General features: G+C 40.2%; 1 protein-coding gene across 22 annotated transcripts in view; it reads left to right on the forward strand.

The window, feature by feature from the left end:
• Positions 1–21,892, forward strand: part of PHACTR1 (phosphatase and actin regulator 1) — a 283,166-nt gene that overhangs the window by 163,746 nt on the left and 97,528 nt on the right. For all 22 annotated transcript variants that reach the window (XM_072329549.1, XM_072329546.1, XM_072329552.1 and 19 more), the window contains one exon: positions 2,080–2,244. In XM_072329549.1, coding sequence (XP_072185650.1) covers positions 2,080–2,244 — 165 coding nt within the window. The remainder of the gene's footprint in view (positions 1–2,079; positions 2,245–21,892) is intronic.

The raw sequence follows: 21,892 nt of genomic DNA on the forward strand, positions 1-21,892 counted from the left end.
AGTGAAGATCTGTGTTCTGCCTTTATTACTCTGGACTGCCCTTTTGCAAACCACTCACTTCAGTTTTCCTGGCAGTGCTGCATTACAACACAAGGCTGGGAAATAACAGAACAGTTCAGCTGGAAGGGACTGTCAAAGATCAATTAGTCCAAATGCCTGAACATTTCAGAGCTCACTAAAGTTACAGCGCTTTATTGAGGACATTATCAAATGCCTCTTGAATGCTGGCAGGCATGGGGAATGTGCCACTTTTCTAGGAAACTTGTTCCAGTGTCTGATCATTCTCAACAGTACAGAAAAGTTTTCTGATGTTTCTCAGTTTGAACCAGCCTATGTTGTTCCTGCATGTCTGCTGTTGGTTACCAAGAAGGTGCAGAGCCCGGCACCTCCCTTTGCTTCCTCTCTTCGGGGAGATGAAAAGAGCAATGAAGGCCTCTCAGACTGTCCTGTATAGAGGAGGTCAGTTGTCCTCCAACCCTCCCCACAATACATACCTTCCAGCCCTATTAAAAACTTTGGTACCTCCTTCATGTGCTTTCAAGTACTTCTGTATCCTTTTTATATTGTGGAGCCCAGAACTGAAAACAGTATCCAGTGTGAGGCTCCATCAGTGCTGGCCCAAGAGTGGGATAATGGCTTCTTTTGGCTGGCTGTACTATGCTTAATGAACCCCAAAATGTGCTTTGCCCCTTGGCTACCAGGCACAATGCTGCTCACACTGAGCTTGCTGTCCCTCTCTGCTGTGCCACTCTCCAGCCACTTATCTCCCCATCTATTCCTGTGTGTGGCATTGCTCCATCTCATGTCATCTTGTTGAATCTCATTACACTGATGGTTGCCCAATACTCTAGATCCTGTTGAAATCTAGAAAGACTGCATCCACCACCTTCCTTTCATCTAGCAAGTGGGTGCCCTATCCTAAAAGGAGATCAAATTTGACTTTCCCTTGACAAATGATACTGTTGGCTAAGCCTGATGATGGCTTTGTTCTTTACATGCCTTTCAGTATATGCCAGAGTAATCTTTTCCATATCATCTCTAGAGACTAGGGTAGATTAACAGGTCTGAATTTTCCCAGGACTTCTCCTATACACCTTTTATGATTGAGTATATGATATCCTTAAGAAATAAAACTAATAATGACAAAAAAATACCCCCGCACGCTGACTGAACTGTGCAGATAGATAACACTTTCTAGGGGTGGAGGCTGCATGCTTCAGCCTAGGACTGGGAGAGTTCATTGAAGCCTTGGTGGCTATAGTACAGAAGGACACAGTGCTTCTGCCTGCCATTCATGTTTTCCTTTGTGGTCCTGGCTTACCTCTCTCTACACATCTAATTACAGAGATGTAAATTCTCAAGAACATCAGCATACCGTTTCCCTGCAAACATGAGGGAGTAGTCATGCAATACAAATGTGCCAAGTGACAACCACTAGGTTTCTCTTGCTGTGAGGGAGGGTAATTTAAATACTTCATATTTCTCTGTTGGCATGTTTAAGTACTGAGACTTCCTCAATGTATTACAATGTAATGACTGCAGAATTTTCTTTTATTAACAACAGAAGTTCAGTGCAAGTCTGTAGACTCTCCTTAGGGAATTCAGCCCTGACTGTGGTAAAGTTCTCCAAGTCTCTAGTTTTAAAGACTTAAAAGGAAGGGATTGGGTTGGCAGAAACATAGGACTGAGAGGGACCTTCTGCGTTCTTAACACCCTTTCACTAGGAAATCCCTAGTGTAGGCCCTTTCAGAACCCAGACAGTTTCAGTGAACATAGTGGTGGTATCAAGGGGTTTTAGTCCTTGCCCTTGGTCAATATTAGTTCATGCAAATCGAATCCTATTGTTACTGCAGGTCTTTACAACAGAACATGAGTTCAATTGGAAGAAAAGAAAATCAAGTTAAAATAATAAAGACTGTGATTCCCCCCCTCCCCCCTCCCCCCTTTTTTTAGTAGTATTTGTAACCATGCAAAAAAAAATCACCATCTGTGTGATTCTCTGATAAGTTATTAAAGTATCTATTTCACTTTTTATTTTGTTTCTTTCTCCTTTTCTTCTTTTTTCTGCGGAAAATCCAGCGGAGGAAGTGGAAAGACTGGCTGCAATGCGTTCAGATTCTCTAGTACCTGGGACTCACACACCTCCAATCAGAAGAAGAAGCAAATTTGCCACTCTTGGAAGGCTATTTAAGCCATGGAAATGGAGGAAGAAGAAGAGTGAAAAATTTAAGCACACTTCAGCAGGTAATGGTCGCTGTCGGGCTGCTTTGTTAATCTTGGATTGTTTGGTCAACAAGGTTAAAAGCTGTTACTGTGGCCCCTATTTATATGCTTCTTATGGTTGTAGCTTGGCTGGCAGAGATTTCTCAGATTCTATGTGGTCTTTGTTACCAGCCCTTTCTTAAAAGAAGGAAAAAATAAAAGCCACATTTCATATACTACAATTAAAGCAGCAGCTCAACAGAGCTATGTTTTCATGCTCTACTATAAGAGTTAGAAAGTTAAACAGGAAAAATCTTGTTACACTGATTAATTAGCAGGCTGTGGATAAAGGAAATGGTGTGAATGAAAAGACAAACCAAGTGGAGGGTACAGCTACAATCAAACTCTGTAAGTACAAACAGAGGAACAGAAAAAGAGACGGCAAAGGAGTTGACATTTTCTTGAGTAATTTGTGTAACCATAAATTATTTTTTCCATTGGGCTGGAAAAATGTGTCACTTGTTTTCTGAGAAAAACAAATCTCTCTTCCTGACACACCTCTTCTCCTTGCATTTAACACTCCTGGTTTAACACTTTTTAATATGTGTATACACCTTATATATGTATATAGGTCTATACGTATTTAAGTATAAAGTTGAACACTTTATATATGTATATACATGTATCTGTATGCATTTATATAGAAGAGAACACTACAGAGACATTTTTTTATATTGCAAATTTGTCTGATCAAGAATCCCAAGAATCCATGCACTGATTCATAGAAATCTGTACCTGATTTGTTTCAGACTCTGCTTCACTTACTTAGAAAGCTTCTTTTCTTTGCTCTTCCTTGATGACTAATAATTAGTACGTGTGTTTCAGCAAATCTTATGTCTGGATTGTCTGTGAGAAAATGTGAATTTTCTTCTGACTTTTTATCATTCTCACTGGGGCTAGGAACAAAGCGGTTGCCAAAAGATACTTGAATTATAGCCCAGTTGCTCTCTGACCTGTTTATTGCACAGTGGAAGCTTTCAGGCAGGGCTGGAGTCTACTTTCTGACATCCCTAAGCGTGTACTCTTGCAAATGACCCATAATAGAACAAGAAGTCTGTTTTAGCTAAGTGCAAATTCATGCATGAGGTTAAATGCAGAGTAAGATTTTGCAGGGTTCAGACCTAAGGGTGCACTGTACTGTGTGGTGTTTAAGCTGCTCCCTGATTTGTCAGGCAAGGACTAATGAGCTGGAATGGATGGCTGTGTTACTCTTGACTGGTGATTGTATTTTTGGTTTGACAGCTGAAAAAACTATTGTCACAAAAACGACGTGTTTCTACAAACAAAGAGCTTGTCTTTCATGTTCTGTAGCAGCCATAACTGGAGTGCAGTGTAAAGGATTTCTGCGAAATTCGCATTGCTCACAAGGAGTATCGGATATGTGGATGCTCTAGTGACAACCAGTTTGAAGATAGTTGCAGCATTCTGGGCTCATTGGTTACATAGCATAACTCAGCAGTTAATGGATGTACCGTGGGATGCAGAAATGCCCTGTTTATTTATTTATATAGTTTATCCAGCTCCATGAACTGGGACTGGGCTGCATACTGCTAGAGTTAGACTAATTAGGTTGAAGCTGGCTTGAATATGCCTGCGTAGTCTGCTCTGGGCATTGCAAGAGTCGTTATGTAGATTGTCCTCATTTACCAAAAAAATTTGGAAAGCGTGCTGTGATTAAAACCAGAGTAAAAACATATACTTCCTTTTCTCAGGAAGCTTAACCTGACCAGCCAGCATATCTCCTTCTCTTGTAAATGGGACTTCAGTGTCTGAAGAACAAATTAAAAGCAGGGTATCCAGTCTGCAGGAAATGTTTGACTAAGGTACTGAGTTGGATTTCAGCTGAATCCAAAACCCTTTCTTTCCCTCCCCCCCCATTTCTTGTAAGCCAGCAATATCCTGCAGCTGCTTGGCAAAATTGGTATTCTTGTCAGCTTCCCTTCTAATAACTACAGCAAAATTGACACAGATGTCAAATTTGCCAAGCACTCTGCAGGAAGCTCTGGGGGAGACTTGCTTCTGGACTGCATCAGAGCTGGGGACCCCACAGTTTCCATCATCCACAACCCCAAGGAATGGGAATCCAGCAGAATCCTGTCCTGTCAGACCTCTATCTGACAATTCAGCAGCACTGATTGAACCTACTGTGTGCAAAATATTTCGCAAGCAGAATACTCGTGTTTTCCTACCTGTGTTTCCATGAGCTCTAGTCTGATACCTCTGATCTCACTGAGAAAATATATTTAATTTTTACAGTGAATCAAAGGACAAGCTTATGAGGTGGCATAATGAGAGTCAGCATGATGCTCCCTAATACAGGCTTATTTTCTTCTAGTGCGCTGAGGAATGTGATGCCTGGGGGGAAAAAAAGAAACCAACACCCTATTAGTGTCCTGCAGGCATGCAGCCAAGCTTTCCTACCTGCACAGAACATCAGTAATTATTAAAAATAAATACTAATACAGGTATTTTATTAGCTTCTTATTTGCCGCAACAGTAGATTGAATTATTTTAAATGTCGAAAGCGATATGGGTCAAAACGTGTGACCTTATCTGTTGACAGCTGCCTTGAAATTAATGGGATTTTTATTTTTTTTTCTGTGAGAGGACCAGAAGAAACAAGAGAGTCAGGCTGATATTGAAGGTTGAAAGGTTGCCTTTTCTTTTGGAGTGATAACATCTTGCATCTATATCTTTATTAGCTTAAAAGCTCTGTGCTAAGGATTTATTGATCTTGCGCACAAAGTGTGGAAGCGTTTATTGCTGTGGTGTGGCGAAGGGTCCCTCACAGCAGTGAGAAGTATGATAAAGCTTTGGGTGTACACTTGAACTGCCAAGATGATATCACTTGATGAGTCTCCTCCCTATAACTGATGAGCAGCAGCCTTACCTACAGCAGAAGCATGGGAGAAACTGGAAATTTTCTCTGCCTGAGCGTGTTAACAGCTGGATGCAGCTGGGATGGCTCCAGCAGGCTGCCCAGTATTTTCAATGCTCCATCAAACACTGTGGGAAGCAGCACAGCAGATAGCAGGAAGGAAAGCTGTCCGTCTCCTCAGCTAGACCTTTGTGGTCATTTTCACACCTTGATCTTGATCTTGCCTTGATGTGAATTTCGAAACAGTTTCTGGGTGTGCTGATGTTTTATTGCACTGCTTTGCACGTGCTGGTGAAATGTCATTTCTCGACTGTGTTTTGGAGGAGGAAGTGTTGTCTTCTGAAATAAAGAAGCTTGTGGGGAGATAGGTTCTGAGGTTATTTGAAATATTACTGAGGTGTTTCTATCCCTGAGCTCATCAAGAGCCAACTGCTTGCAACCTTTCAGAAGAATATTTTTCAGCTGCTTACAGGAGTCATTATTGGGAAAAACGTCTTGTTTTGCCATTTCAGGTGTCTGGTGACCTTTATTTTAAAGAACCGATGCCTTCCTTTTCCTTCATCTATCCTGAAGTTGCAGTGCTCAGACAGAGGGAAGAGGAAGCATGTAATTTGTACCTGGAGGAAAATGATTGTGCTGAGAAGGTTAAAGCAGGAGTTAAGGGATCTGGATAAATCTCAGTAGTAAAGTAGGATGGGCAAGGGATTTGTCAGTGTTTGGGATAGGTACACAGTCATCCAGTACAGTCAGCAGAGAAAGTCCAGTGTCTGAAGGGAGGAGCTCCACTGCAGCTTTTTTTGATAAGCAGAGGATTGTCTGAGATAGTAATACTAAAGTGAGAAAAGGGAATCTGCTAATCTCTGCTTTCTCTAGGTACCTCAAAACCTACTTTCACTTGTATTCAAGATCCTCCTCCTCCTCATAGGAAGCCATGAAACTCCTTCCTCATCCTGGCACTACAGAGGCCTTGGGACTGGAGAATTGAACTCCTGCTTCATATACAGCCTCGCTTGCTTAGAATAAAAAATAAGAGGTTGTAGATGTTGGTGGTCACCTGTCTCAAGGTATAGGAGTTTGTAGGGATAAAGACAGGGTTCAGAATGAACATGAGGCCAGAAAGATCTGTTGGGCTGGGAGATAGGGGCTTTCAGGATATGTGAGCAGGTTGACCTGTTGCCTGAGGACCTTAGGACTCTTCTCCTGGTATCAGTTGCTCTTCTAAAATAGCTGAGGTCTGTGCACTGAATTTAAAGGCTGAAGCCCATTACCACAGGCAGTGCTGCAAAATGGAGCATCTGGATTCTTTTAGAGAGGTCATATAAGCACCTCCATCTACTTCCTCACTCACTCAAACTGTTTAAAGAAAAGCAAGTGTGCCAAAATTATATTCACTCATGAAACTCGTAGCTGTTCCACTCCTGGATCTGCATTAAAGCAGCTGTTTGTTTTATGCTCAGGTGCTATTTTTTAATCTTTTTCTTGCTTGTGGGGCCTTATTGCTTCAGTTTTTCCAAACCAGGGTCTTTTAAAAAGCACTGCATAAAACTTCATATGGCGATGTGTTTATATCCAGTAAGTCTTCCAGTCAGCAGAGGGACTGTTTAACAACACTCAGAGACAGGGACTTTGAATAATTCTGATTAACATGAGAAGAAAACAAAACGTGATAAATCTGCAGTTAGAGGAGCTGTTTTTCATCAGCGATGTCCATATCATTTTAATTCCTATGGCTGATGATTTCTAGCTATCATAAGTAAATATTTTGTGCTTTCCTGAATGGTAGAAATTCAGTCATTTGTTGCCAGTGCTGCTCTTAAACATTCCTATTCTCTTGTGTTTGGAAAATGATTGCTTTGTGTGGTTCCACAAGGACACCTGCGTTCTAAAACACATTAGGATCTTGTTCTAACGTCTTGAATTTTTATTTAATAACTCCTGTGGTCCTGTGTGAAAGGTTGAATTAATTAGTTTTTTCAGTTACAACTCCTTTTACACTTTTAGGCCAGTCTTTCTCTGGGTTTGGGTACGGAAGACTGAGATAATTGTGTTTCTTCTTCTCTTATCAGAGAGCAGAGCTCTCCCCTGCAGTGTAGCTCAGTCTGAAGTTACACTGAGGCTTGTCCTGTCCTCATCCTCGTCTGAAGCTGTTACCTACATCACAAATGTACACTGACTTTAAGCAAATATTTTTAACTGAAGGACAAGCTAGAAAATAAGCGTATAATATTTCAGTAATTTGTGGGTGAATTGCAGGTGTTTCTGTTCAATTTACATTTGTTTCAAACTTGAACTAGGTATTGAGTATAGCTAAAAATGTGAATAGTAACTATAAGATGGCAAGACAGGAAAATGTTTATTTTTCAGGTCTGCTGACACATGACACTGTTTCAAGCAGTGGATTGGGAATGAAAATCTAAATTATTATTTAAATAATGATTTTAAAATTATAATTTTTATTTATTTATTTATTTATTTGCATTGATCTGAAATTGCTCATGCTTTTTTCCCCACTTCGAGAACTGAGAATGCATAGAAAGAAGTTCTTCTAGGTCTAACTGCAGGTTGCCTATGCTTCTCTTTGCATGCACTAACGTTTCCTTACTGCCTCTTGAGAAGCTGGCTCAAAGCTGCATCTGAATTCATTCAGAACTGTAGGTGACTTCTGAAACTTTAGCATTTCCATATGGTGATCACAAACTAGCCTCTGTATCTGCTTACCGCTGCGGAACAAAAGATCCCACAGAGATTTTTAAACCCAGTGGTCATTTTCCAACCTGCACCGAGATTAACAACCCAAAGCTTAATTAAGCACTTTGTAGCAAGGGAAAGCCTGAGTGACACTTGCTTCTTTATTGCTGGAATTATAAATCTTCTGTGTTTTCAGATCTGGCAGTTTAAACAGATTAAAAGAATGCAAATGAGCAGTTATGTTCAGAAGGTGCAGCTTTGATTTGCACATAGAGGGCAGTTACAGCAGTCGTCTATTTTTATACAGGAATTGCCAAATGCAAGCTTCTGTTTCAAAAATGGGGAGTAGGAGCACTCACCCAGGTGTGCTTGTCCCACTGCAGAGCAGCATACTTATGCCTCCTTGAGGGCCACTGTACGACACTTTCAGGTTTGAAGAAGGAAACGATGCTGAGCTGGACAGAAAATGCATTTGGGGGCTGTTGGGAGCCCCATCCCAGCTCTGCACACAGCTTTAATAGAGCTATTGAGACGAGGCTCTTAAACGTGTCCCATCTTACAGGAAAGGGATGTTTAATGAGGCTGTTTGGTTTTTATGCTAATTACATTTCCAGCTGCTGTGAAAATTATATGAGGGCACCCAAAGTGTAATACTATGACATGATTCTACAACAATGCGTTCCTTTTAAAATAATGTAATAATACAATTAATCCATTAGAGAATTTACAGCAGATTTTTGAGGATTGAAAAATAGATGCTGTTAACTGTGTGCACTTCTGGATGCTACACGGATTAGAGAATGACATTCGTTGGATATGGCTTCAGAAGTGTTCAGAATGAGCAATAATCCTATCTGGTTTGAGGGAGAGAGAACACGCCCATTTGGAAGAAGCACGTTTTTGTTTAAAAGAACCTTGTATTTCTTCAGCTGCTATTGCCATGACTCATGGAGGTACGGCCTTCATCAAACTGTGTGCTTATAGACTATTTTTAGAATGCTTTCATTTAATAAGAAAACACACTGAAGCCTCTTTTTATTTTTAAACTGCATTTGAAGCATGCAAATTAATTACTGTTTCTCAGGCTGTTGGTTTTCATTCTTCAGGTTTGTCATGATGTCTTTAATGATGTGGGGGGAAACAGCAGTGTTTTACAGTGATGTAGAGGCATGAGGCGTTCTGTGTGGTGAGAACAAAGCCTGAAGGGCAGCAGTTGCATCAGGTTGTCCCAGGCACAGCAAGCAGTCCTTTTTCTCCTTTCTGGTAGGATGTTCTCAGGATGTGGCTTTTAAGAAACTCAGGCCAGAAGTCGTTTATGTTATTCCATCAAAGAAACAGCCATTAGATGTTACCACCCAAATCTCTCATTGGTCAGTAACCTATGTTATGCAGGTGTATGTCTTAAGACTCATCCACAGCACCGCAGGATTCAGGTGTTGTGGTTGGAGGAATCTGCTCAGTACATTCTATGCTTGCTTAGGGGTGAATGTCTCTCACTCCCAGAACAACAGCATGGAAAATCCACCACGCGTTTTAGATACCAGTGCCAAGTGAGTGATTTCCAAATGGGATATTCATTAGATGCCTTTGCTTAGAGCTGTTGTTGAGGGAGTTTTGTTCCTCGAATACGGCTTTGCTCTTGCTTGCTGTTTCCCATGAGAGAGGAAATGAAGCGGGAATCCCTGAGGCCAGCGTGGCAGCACATCGATTGAGTCCTGCCATATCAGTGACCTGATTGATGGTTGACCCATATTTTGGTTGGGAATGGAGTTGTCACAGTAATGCAAACATGCAGCCCAGTGACTCTAATCTGATAAGATTTTTTTAATTGCAGTAGCTGCCCTTTATTTCAATTGTCTGAGAAATACATTTAAAAGGCACATACAGCTGGATGAATAGGATTTTGGCAGTAGGGATGAGAAATCCCAGATCCACAGGGATCTGAAACATGGATAGCAGTCACGCAGACAAAGCCATTAACCATGCGCTCTTTCCAGGGCTGCTAGAACTAGTATGTAGAGGAATTATAAACAGTTGCTAGAAAGAGAATTTGAGTTGCCCTATTTATAGAGATTTAACAGTAAAAAAATCTGATTATAAGTAGGGAATCAGAGATAGTTTGATGGAGAATAGTTGTTTTTTAGAGATGTTCATCTAAGTCTTGTTTATTGTAGGGCTTGTTTATCCATTGTTACTTGGGAAAGTTGTTCTGAATTATTTAAACTGTAAATATGAAATGGATTAGTTATGTCACTGTAAGCCCTAGGGTGGATGTTTATTCAGTTCGTGAACCCATTCATCTTATTTTAATTCATTAAGGCCAATTCATCTCTGAATTAAAGTGTCCACAGAAGTATTTAATATAGCATTGCTGATCCTCCTTGAGTTACTTAATTTAGATGGCTTTTCTTGAGAGCCTGTGTAAGTAGCCACAAGAGCTAGCAGGAAGGAATGCAGATTACTTACGTGATCTGCCACAAGATCCAGAGGCCCTATTGGGTTGGTGAGAGCTACTCCTGGCTACCAGGACTGACCCACAGGGGCAAGGCAGAAGAATCCAGAGGTAGTGATTAGAGCACTTTGTAAGGAGAGAAAACTAAAGCTTTCTTCCGAATTTTGCTGCTGATCTCTCTCTCCGTCTTGTCCTAAACAATGCCTGTAGGTCCTGTGGGCTCCAAATGCTGCAGATTGTGGTTCCCCTCTATTTTTTTGGTCAGTCTCCCATTGTGTGATCCTTCAGCACTCCTAGTTGATAAGTAAAGTCCTTCAGAGAGAATCTGGGGTTCTAGTAATAAAAAAACAAGCTATAAAAAGCCTCATGTGACTGCAGAAGTAAGTCTTGGAAACCAAAAGAAAGGGGAACAAAAAAGTCAATTTTTTTCTAGTATTTAAAGTCTATTTCGAAGAACACAGTAGGTGTTTTTAATATTTGTAGTTTGCTTTACTGAATCCAATTACATTTTTAGAGGGATGTTCCTGTTCTGTATTGCAGTATCTCTGTAAAGAAAACGAGGTAGTTAAAAAGAAGACATAGTTTGGTTCGCATTGATTTGTATAGACCGAATGTAGTACTCTCTGTTGTTAACTGCATGTGAGTTGTTTGTAGTCTACAAGATGTTCCTTTCTTTATAATAGTCTGTCTTTCTGAAGCCCCCCACACTTCTAGATAGAAGTAATGGGTGGAGAGGTCAGTGATGATGCCATCACCAGCTATTCCTTTTGCTATTACTCAAGTAGCAGATATATATTCCCAGGCAGAAAAAACAACAATCTCAATTATTTTGTAACTGAATTTGTACATATTTGAATCTACAGTCCTTATTTCCCCTTAAAAGGCTTTAATTTGGTAGTTAACACTCTTGGTCCTTTGTACCTCCAGAGCTCTATGTGTCTTTCCAGGTTAATCAGGCAACACAAACAGTTCTGTTTATCAAAGCAGGCAGTAAAAATCAGCCTTTTGCTATGGTGAATCATACTTTTTCAATTTAACCAACAGCATTATTTGCCTATTTTAAAAGAGAAATTACTAGGGGAATTTACTTTTGCTGCTAGCTACTGCTTTAACCTGAAAACACAAATCCATCACCTCCCTAAGTTTTGCAGAATGCTCGTGGTCTCCATGTGCTCATCATTAATTCCACAGTTGCATGGGGCTGACAGCTGAAAGTGCATAGATAAGCAGTGCTCCGAGTGAGGTCCACAGAGTGCCCAGAAACCCTGCTGCCTGAAGGTGACTTGTATTTGTGCTGAAAACAGTTGACAGTGGGTTTGATTTTTCTTTCTGCTGAAGCTGATGAATTCTCCCTGTCTTCACTGGGTGCAGGGTGCCTGGCAGGCAGTTGCTGAATGCCAAGATCCTTTGCTCATGCAGATAGCCTGTAAAGGCTCCTGCCAGCTGCACAGTCTTCCTTCCAAGGAGCTTTGTACCCAAAAGAAAACAGTGGTGCTCAGTGGGCGCTTGGCTCTTTAAAGCAGTGAGCTTTGTGTCTGCAGGCCAAGGTGTCTCCAGGATGTGAATGTGTGCTGAAAACACACTGTTTGGAGCCTTTTAGATTTAAGTTCTGCCTAAAAACACTTGGAAGCTCATGAATTTTCTATCGCCATCATCAAAAATCAATTCTTTGTCCATGCTTCTATGCTGGCACTTACGTTTTCAAATCTGTACACGTATCCCTAAAAGCCTACATGCTTTATGGACCCAATCAAAAGCCCAGTAAAAATGATTGTTGAATCCCCTTTGGTTTTTGTGGCCTAGGATCGAGCCTGTATTAAGTAGTCACGCTAGCATTCCTCCCAATTTGATATCTAATGAGAAATATGCTATAGGCATATTAAGCATTAGTTAAAGAAAGATGTGGTTGGCTGTGAGTGAAATACTCAGATGTTGTTCGGACTGAAGTCTAGATATGCCTGAGCATGAGGGCTTGGGTTCTTTTTCTTAAATGCTAACTATTTCTAGACACATCATCTTTTCTGGATGGATTTTTGTTGATGGCTGTGGGGGAAAAGAAGCAAAGCTATAATTCCGTAAACAACGAAACTTACGAGGCCTGATTTTATATGGGTTACTCTTTCCTGGATTAATCATGACACTAGGAATGCAATTTGAATGACTTTCCTCTAGCCAGCCTGCTAGTTTGCCTGAGCTTTAGGAACATAATTTCATGGTCTTTCGTTCCATCACCAAAAATGGCTGAAATTAGAAACAGGTAATGACATTGTCAGGTAGGGTGGAGAAATGCAAGAGATTCAAAATTACTTCAAGAAATACACAAAAATTGGCTGGCTGGTGCTAAAAGGTCACCTTGGCTGTTCTGGATTTAGACTAGGAGATGAGTTTGGGAGAGTGGCAGTGCTCCTGACAACCTTATACCACTTCAGTCCTGAGTCCAAAGTATTTAAACCAAATGTAATTCTGTTAGGAAGGATCAGAACATCTGAAAAATTGTTTGCAGAAATAATTGGGGATTCTATGACACCTCCCACAGCCTCCCATTTACACTGAAAAGGAGGAAGTAGGAAGAATATAATAGTGTTTTCTAGGGAAGCCTCATCACTATAAAAGAGAGATGCCCAAGAATGAAAGAATTGCAGAATAGTCCAAATTGGAAAGGACCTCAAAGATCATGAATCTCCAAGCCCCTGCCAGACAGGACCACCAGGACTCCATCCAACCTGGCCTTGAACACCTTTAGGGACAGGGCATCCACAACCTCTCTGGGCAGCCTGTTCCAGCACCTCACCGCTCTCATAGTAAAGAACTTTCCCCTAACAGCCAACCTAAATCTTCCCTCCCTCAACTTAAAACCATTTCCCTTGTCCTGCTGTTATCCACCCTTTCAAAGAGTTTATTCCCCTCCTGTTTATAGGTTCCCCTCAGGTACACAAGCCCATCTCCCTCAGCCAGTATTCATAGGGGAGATGCTCCGGCACCCTGATCATCTTCATGGCTCTCCTCTGGACCCTCTCAAACAGCTCTCTGGTCTTTCTTGTACTGGGGCCTCCTGGAGAAGAAGAACTCACGTGTTTCAGAGGCCATGAATAAGTAGGGTGAGGAGTTTACTTCAAGGAGTTTCAAAAAGGCAGCAGCAAAGGAAAATGAAGCAGATCACATGTGGAAGAAAATCCCCAATTAATCCATGGTTATCTTTGATCTGGCATTATTAGAAGGAAAGGAATTAGAAATGAGTAGTATTTAATGCATTGTCTATTTACCTGTGAGTAATTCTATCACAGTTAGTCTTTTTGTGAGAATGACTGAAAATGAAAGAACCTTTTCCTCTGCTTTTTAAAATCAGAAAACTTTAGTTAGCCACGCTCCAAAGAGAGCCCCATGGTAGAGTGGACACAGGGGAGTGCAAGAGGTCATAACAAAGAAGGAAAAGAAAGCACAGGGTCCTAACAGCTGTCACTGGTGGTGCAGGGACTATCCTGAGTGCACTAGCACTGCAATCCCGCTGAGAGATTTCAGTGTTCCTCTCAGTGAACCATATCAAAGGCCAGGTTTATCTTGACTGTGCAATAAATAACTCGGTCTTTCTCAAGGTAGACTGCCACTTGTAAACCTGCTGCACAGATGCTGTGTTCTGAAGATGATGATGACTTCATTTTGAAAGACTTTGTAAACTGTTTCTTGACTGTTATTTACCCTTGAACTAGGAGATAACTCATTGTCTCACAGTCTTGTTATCTCATCATCTCATTCATCTTTTGCTATACCCTGGTGTTTTGTTGTATTTTTTTTCCTTCCTCTGACTGCGAGTAGTTAAATTTTTGAAAAGCCCTTAGTCCATCACCATGTCCAGGAATGAATGTGCTGTAATGGCCTCATTCTCTCCTTGAAAGGGTCTTCAGTGGTATGAAGGACAGTTTTCTTCTGCCAGAACAGGGTAATTTGCTGCAGTACGTTCTGGCCCCTGCCGTGTTGCTCATGACTCTCTGCAGATGTACAAGGATATACAAGCAGAAGGCAGGATACTATACACATTAACAATATTTCTGGGTGTATGTATGCACCAGTATACAGCATAGAGCCTGATAGATGTCTATATACTTCACCAAACACCACTATTACCTGTTCAGAACAAAAGGGATAATAACCAGAGAAAATTCATGTATACTGATTTACAAACTATAAGAATGCAATCAGTGACTACTGCCCATCATATGCAGTGATGGGTCTACCACTAGATATCCATGCTTGGTCCCCATAACATGGGAGTCACCTTCACAAATACTGATGCAGGATCTCTAGCACATGTACTTGTCCCTTGTAGAAACCAAGCCCATGCACCATTTTTTTATTATTATTATTTAGATGTGATGTTTATGCCCCAGAAAGCTCATAGTCTGGAACAGCTACCTCTAAATATTGATGTTGACTTTTTGCATCAGAATCCACAAAGGAATTGTGCTGAAACAAGAGGCCAGTGATGCTGTAGTATTCCTGGCATTAATGTGCAGGCAACGCTCCTGTAGGCAGAATGCACTGCAAGTAGCTGACAAAACCAATCAAAATCCCCATATTGGTTAGGCTAGCAGATTAGTCCGTGTTCTGGTTTTACTTCAAGGACTGTGAAACTGGCTTGATTCAACTGCACTTGTTCAAGTGACTGTGTTTAGATCAAGTTATGTCTCAGCTGTACTATAGTGTAGGCTCATTCTGAACTCACATAGCTGAGACTTGAATTGGCACCATTAAATTTACAAATGTTAATATTAATTCTTTTTTTTTTTTTTTAATCAAGATATGTTAGGGTTTCTTGCAGCTGTCAAAAGGGGAATTGTCTGATCCTCTATTGCAGGAGGTCATGAGCTTGACCTTGCCACCACTCATGGACTATTCTACATGCTGGTACTTGAACCTAGATTTCCAAAATCCCTGAGCTCCTGCTGCCACTGAAGAGGGGTAGTTTTACAACTTATTCCTTGTCATCTGGTGGAGTTCATTTACTGAATTGGCTGGCTCTGAACTCATCGGGACAGCCATAACTTCTTCCTTCTATGCTGATCAGAATGACTGCTGAGAAAAAGAAGTTTTATTTGACCAGGATCCTCAGGATTTATCTGAGGAATTAAGTGCCCTGAGGGGGAGAGTGGCTTGTGTGTGTGATATCTGTTGTCTTGGTAACATGGTTTTATCCAGAAAATACAGTTTGTATCTGAGCACCCTTGATACCCAGAGCTGCAATGTGAGTTATATTGGTCCCTTTGCTTTCCTTGCATTCCTAGAGGGGGGGACCATAAAAGTGAGTGCTGGGAGTACTCGGGATAAAAAAGCCACTGAGGAGGAGATCTGTGATGCTCCATCTGTACCAATTAAAAATATGCCAAGCTATAAGTCACTAAATGAGAGAAAAAGAAAACAGGCTTTGAGGATTGCACTATCTAATGAAAGCCAACAGTATCTCCAGAATAGCAGAGCTCTCGCTTAGCTAGCGTTGGAGCAAACATGGTACTGCTATGCATATTATAAGCAAATTGCTCTGCATACTTGATGTGAAATTCCCTGTAGGTTAAAGATGAACAGAGCAGTAGCTATTCCAAGCACATGTGCTAAGGTATGGGCTAAGTACTTTTTCTGCTGTTCTGATGATATCTGTTGTGCTTCAGAGAAGCTGCATGAGAATAGTGCTAATAGTCAGGAGCCTCGGACAAATGTCATACCAAGTGGTGTAAAGAATCTCTTTACTCATGTAATACTTGCTAGTCCAGTACAACCTTTACATACATATACTCATGTCCAACTTTTTTCCCTGTAATCTATACATGTGTTTGAGCATTGTCCTTCATTGCATCACCTTCCCACAGTAGATGATGTGTTGCAGTTTTCTGTCTGTTAAACTTGTTGGTAAAAAATCTCCTCACCTCTAGTGACAGCAGGCCTGACCATGTGTAAAAATAGGGTGTAGCCAGGAGGCTTTCTTTTGCTTATCTAGGACGACAAGACCACTTCAAATAATGCTCTCAAGTAGGAAGACAAAAAAAATATGTATGTACATTTCTTAAAGGAGATAACTGTGGAACAAATCATGTCATTGAATAAGAGTGGGAATTGTCTACAAAATGCTGTTTTCTTGGCCATTTTAATTTTTTTTAAACTTTGCTTGAATAATGGAAATGCTTTTTTTCCCATTAGTTGCCAAACGACCTTTAGTCATTTCCATTTGTAGTTGCTCATATGAGTTTCCCAAAGTCTTTTGAAGTGGGACTGCTTCTGTGTAGGAAGACAGTATTAAGAGGCACCTCTCATCCTGTTCCTGTCACTGTAGTATCCCCATGGAAATCGAACCAACTGCTTATGTGGAAAAGTAATACAAGGAAGCCACTGAGGCAGTTTTAGCTGTCTCTTAATGAAATGTAATGTCTGGAAATCAGGAAGCACATGAGCATCATGGGACCAATCTTCCCTCTATGGAGAAGCAGCAATTGCTGTGTAAACCACAGCCAGTATGCCTCTGAGGAGAGCAGCACTAGGATGTGTGGGTAGCTAATGCTATGGTGGAGTGCTTAAATCCAAACACCACTTTAATTAAATTTCAGTAAGTATTGAGTCTAGGAAAAATGAATTAAGTAGTGGGCAAGATTTTAGAAATTGGAACCAATCCTGAACTGATGTGAGCACACTGACCTGCATCTTTTTGCCATTCGCCCAAGATCATTTTCATGCTTTGGGATATCCTTTCCAGTCAGTGGCCCACCATATTTTAGTAAAACTTGGTCTGTTTTCCATTCTTCCAATATTGCTTGCTTTGTAATTGTTCAAAGTATACCTTGGAAGGATTTTAGTTCATTTTTCTGTACTTCATGTCATGGAAAAATGTTTAAGTCAGATAGAAGCTTCCTCAACACAACCCAGATTGAAGTCTCCAGTTCTTCCTGCCAGAGATGTTCCGGCCAGATGTCGATAGTATCGCATTCAGTGCAGGGACAGCACGAGACCTCATCCATGGCAGGTTCAGAGCACACACAGAAAATGTGTCATTTTGTAGCTTTCTTTAGAAGATCTGTGTGAGAGTTTTCCCATTTTTGTTTTAGTTATTTGTTAGTAACTGTCTTCTAGCTAAAATGTAGCAGCAACTAAAAATTGATCTTTACTTATTTGAGATCAAAATTGACTTTGCTTCACATGTTTATTCTAGATATTTTTCAGTATACCCAGGTTAATGATAATTCTTCAGATTGGGTAACATTGACATTGTAAGTAAAAGTCTAAATGGGCTCCAAATGGCTTTGTTCATCCAATCCATTTTAATCTGTTCAGTTACTTGTTTTTTTAATTGTAGAGCTAATTCCTAGTCTGAAAACTGCTAGACTGAAGTGAACCTGTGCTCAGTGCTTGAAGATAAGGAGCATGGGGTAGTCTGTATACTCTTTGTAAATGAATAACAAAGAATAGATGCTGAATAAAGATAGCAGGAAGACAACCAAGGCATGAATAGGTATCTCATGTGTATTTGTTAGCACATACATGCTCACATGCATTAATTCTCAAATCCTTCTTTCTAGTTTTAAAATACCGGTGAAAATCCATACGGCAGAGATTTGTAGCCCATAATTTAAATTTTGGCTGCACATGCTTGATATGAATTGATGTGAGCAATTAAATGCATTAAGAAACATTTCATCACTCTGCTTTGGGAGTGAGCCATTCAGAGCAGTTTGTTCAAGGGTTATATATATGTGTGTGTGTATATATATATATATATATATAACTTTTATATATATATATAAAAGTTACTGTGTACCTCAATAAGGTAGAACAAGTTGGACAACCATAAAATGGTATATGTTCTAGCCCTTACTATCCATGTTCTAATTTGTTAATTTTGTTATATCATTTAAAAGCCATCCCAGTTCTTGGTCATTCATGTGTAAAACAGGCTTAGCTTAATTGTGTAAACATATATATATTTTATATTTTCTATTGAATTTATGGATTGTATGCTACTAAGTAGAAGTAAAAGCAGTGGGGCATATAATAGAAGTCGGGTTCTCTTTCAGCTTCTAGTTTTGGAATGAAGTATGTGTAATTCAGACTTGATTTTTGTTGCCCTGGAAGTGGAAAAGGAGAAGTCTCTACCAAGTTAAATGTTTTGCTAGATTTGCAGTGTTCATAGTGGGGTAGGATTATGTGTAACAATAATAAGATGTAAAGAGTTTCTGTAGTATTCAGGCAGGCCCATAATAAGAGAGTGCCAGACTCTTCCAATCTCCTGTTTATTTCAGTATGCGAATCAGCAGGGGTACAGTTTTTCCCAGCTGCATGTTAACGTGCACAGACATATGTTCTTCCTTCTAAGACTGTAAAAGCCCATAGAGAGTTTTACACGGACAGTTCCTAGTGGAATTCAACATAACTGAATGTGTAGTGGCCAAGAAGTTAAGGGAACTGGGGATATTCACTTCTGTGGTTCCTGTTGTTCTCTCTGTGCACCTGCATACTGAAGTGCCCTATTGCTTCACACTGTAGTGTTCAGAGATGCCCAAGGATGCTACCAGGCATTTCTATGCATTGGTGAATGATGTGCCAGATTGATGAAGCGTGGGTGAACTGGGCTGAGAAACTTCAGCCCTTCACAGGAACAGTTGGGCATAGGAAACCGCACAAAGCAGACCTGGCAGAATAGTTTATCAGGCAGACAGCTTGAGACTCAAGGAAGCTTTGCAACATGGGGCAGCATGGTGAGAATGAAGGAAATCCACTGGACATGTTGGATCAGGTGGACACCTTGTTCAGTGCTGCTCTCACCAACTGCTTGCAGATACAGAAAAGAAACTCTCACAGTGGCTTCATTGGAAATGTAAATCCTGATATAACTATTCTAGTGTGCCTCAGATGTTTTGATGAAGTGTGCATGTTTACATGTTGCATTTGATCTTTAGAGGTGCATCACATTTCACAGTAGTCTATGCTGAGGTGATTGTAGTGAAACTGTGACTACCTGAAACTGATTCCAAGGAGAATAAATTACCAATCTGTCTTTGTTTCAGTGTGCACAAAGATAGGCCGGATTTCAGGAGCTGTCACTCCCTTGGCAGTTTTAGCATTTGGACATACTTCCTATTTGAGAATGATAGGTCTTTAAGATTTTACTTCTAGGTGTAGAAGTAAAAGTAGGTGACATTTGGAGTCAGTTTTAGGATGTGTATGGTGCATCTGTAACTGAACTTCGGTCAAATGTGTTAGGATGAGAACAGGTAATTTTGAAGCTTCATCTAAAAGCTCTTCATAATGTTTTTTTGAGCTGTGTTTATCACAATGCTAGAAAAGCACTTTCCGAGTTTCAAATATTTAACAGGGATTTTGTGTTTCTCGTGTTCTTTCTCTACTCTGCTCCACTTAATTACAAGAGAGTGAGGTGAAAATACAGTCTTTGTTTACATTTCTTTGTCCCACTTGAGAGTAACAGGATTGCTTTGGTGTTCTCAGAGTGGTGTCTGACCCACAGTGGCAGCAATAACATCTGCTAATTTAAGGATTTGACAAAATAATTGCAATTTTCTACACAAATTAGAAGGTTCATCTTAGTAGGGCTTGTGATTCTTCTTCAGCTTGGGAGATACACAGAAAGAAAGCTTGCATCAGGACAGGCAAATAACAGCTCGTTAACATAACAGGCTGGCATCAGGAAGACAAAAGCCACTGTTCTTTATACAGAAAATGAATCATTCTCACCTGGGACGCATAATTTTCTCCACCTGTCTCTCTGCTTATCTGTGTATACATGTACTCACAACTCTTGCCTGTTAACTGTTGTTTTAATGTTGATCCATAATATTCCACAGCACAGCAGCAGTAGGGTTGTTTGAGAAAAGGATGAGACATATTATTGCAGCGTTTTATGAAGAACAGCAGGAGGTCACAAACCACTTAAGTTTCCATGCCATAGAAAAATGATTATGTATTTATAAAGATTAATTTTTAATAATGCTGTTAGCTACAAATGTTCCTAGATCACATGTTCCTTGAACTCTGGTGGAGCTCGCATCTGAATTCAGAACAATGAAATATGTTAAATATTTCAGCTAAAAATATATACAAAATATGCTGGATACACAGAAATGCTTGATATTCAGATATAGTGAAGTTTTCGTGATCGAATATCACTGGAACTTCTGGTTCTTGTATTACAGCTATGCTCATCATTCATTTCTTTTAATATCTAGTCAGGATAATGCTGATATTGCAAAGAAAACTGTAATCCTATTATTTTCCTTCAGTGCGTAACTCATGACCGTGCAGAAGTGGAATTGAACAAACCAGAAAAACAATTACTCATAAATTCATATACCGAACATTACCCATCTAAGCATATTTTCAGATAAAAGCATTATAATCTGGAGACTGAAAACCTAGTGGCAGTACCAGGATCAGGAGTTTGTAGTATCTTCACCTACGCTTCTAGAAGCTGGTATATATTTACATTGTAAAAATGCTCTAAATTTGGTGTGGAGAAAGAAACCTTATCAAGGACATTCATGGACTCTTTTGGGCCCTTTGAGAGAAGCTCCCTAACTCTGTCCATCTTTGCCCTTATATTTGGCTATGTAAAAAAGAACTGGAAAACTCATGAAGCACAGGTCCCTCCCTTCTGACTCCTCTTAGGAGGCAAGCCTTGTAGTACTTGCCTCTCTCAAAACGTGAATTAATTGGAAAAGCTGTTTGAATTTATGGATTGCTGCTCCCCGTTGCAGGGAGAAGTTTTCATTAAAGACATCCTGTGTTTCAAAAGTTTCTTCTCCACACAAGTCATTGATTTGCACTGTGCAAATTACTCAAGTCACTGTTATTTTAGACACTCCTGGTGAGACCACAGTCAAGCCACATTCAGCTGCACCTATCCAGGTGTTGCTGCTAAGGTTGAAACTATAAAGATGGCTTTTAAAATGTTTCATATTTGTAATGGGTTAATCTTCTCCATATAGTGTCTTTGTAAGGTACCACGTACGTACTGCATATTATTAGGTATTTCTCACAGGGGAAAATTCAGAGCAAAGCTATTGGGAAACCTCAGAGACACATGTGGAGTAAAACTGGAAGGCAATGGAGGAAAGGCTTGTTCCAGTCTTACTGAAGGGCTGAGGCATTATTTTGTTCTTACATATGGCATAGGAACTTATTTGATTCTGGTGTATGTGACTGATACAGAAAACAGTCTGAGAATTGGAGAGTTTTCCACAGAATATCTTACTAGTTAGCTGTCATTTCCCAGACTGCACAACATTATTACAACCTGGAAAAAATTGTAATGTTTATGCTGTAGGTTGTACTCTGCAAGGTAAGCAGGACTAACACCCGATAGGGATGAAGAGGCTTCAGAGCTTCTAATATAAAATCCTCTCTGGTGTTGCTAGGTTTGTCACATCTTGTCTATACTGTAGATGCCTGTGCTGAGCAAACAATGTTAGCCTCTATGTCATGAAGAGGCGTATTTTATTTTTGGGATTTCTTATTTTATATTTAATCGTAGTATTGCTATTTGTCAAAAAGCATGTGGCTGGTCATATCAGAATATATAGCCTCCTATATACTTCTGGAATAAATGAAATATCTGCAGTCAT

The sequence above is a fragment of the Excalfactoria chinensis genome, chromosome 2 (assembly GCF_039878825.1).
Source record: "Excalfactoria chinensis isolate bCotChi1 chromosome 2, bCotChi1.hap2, whole genome shotgun sequence".
In the NCBI taxonomy this organism is placed as follows: Eukaryota; Metazoa; Chordata; class Aves; order Galliformes; family Phasianidae; genus Excalfactoria; species Excalfactoria chinensis.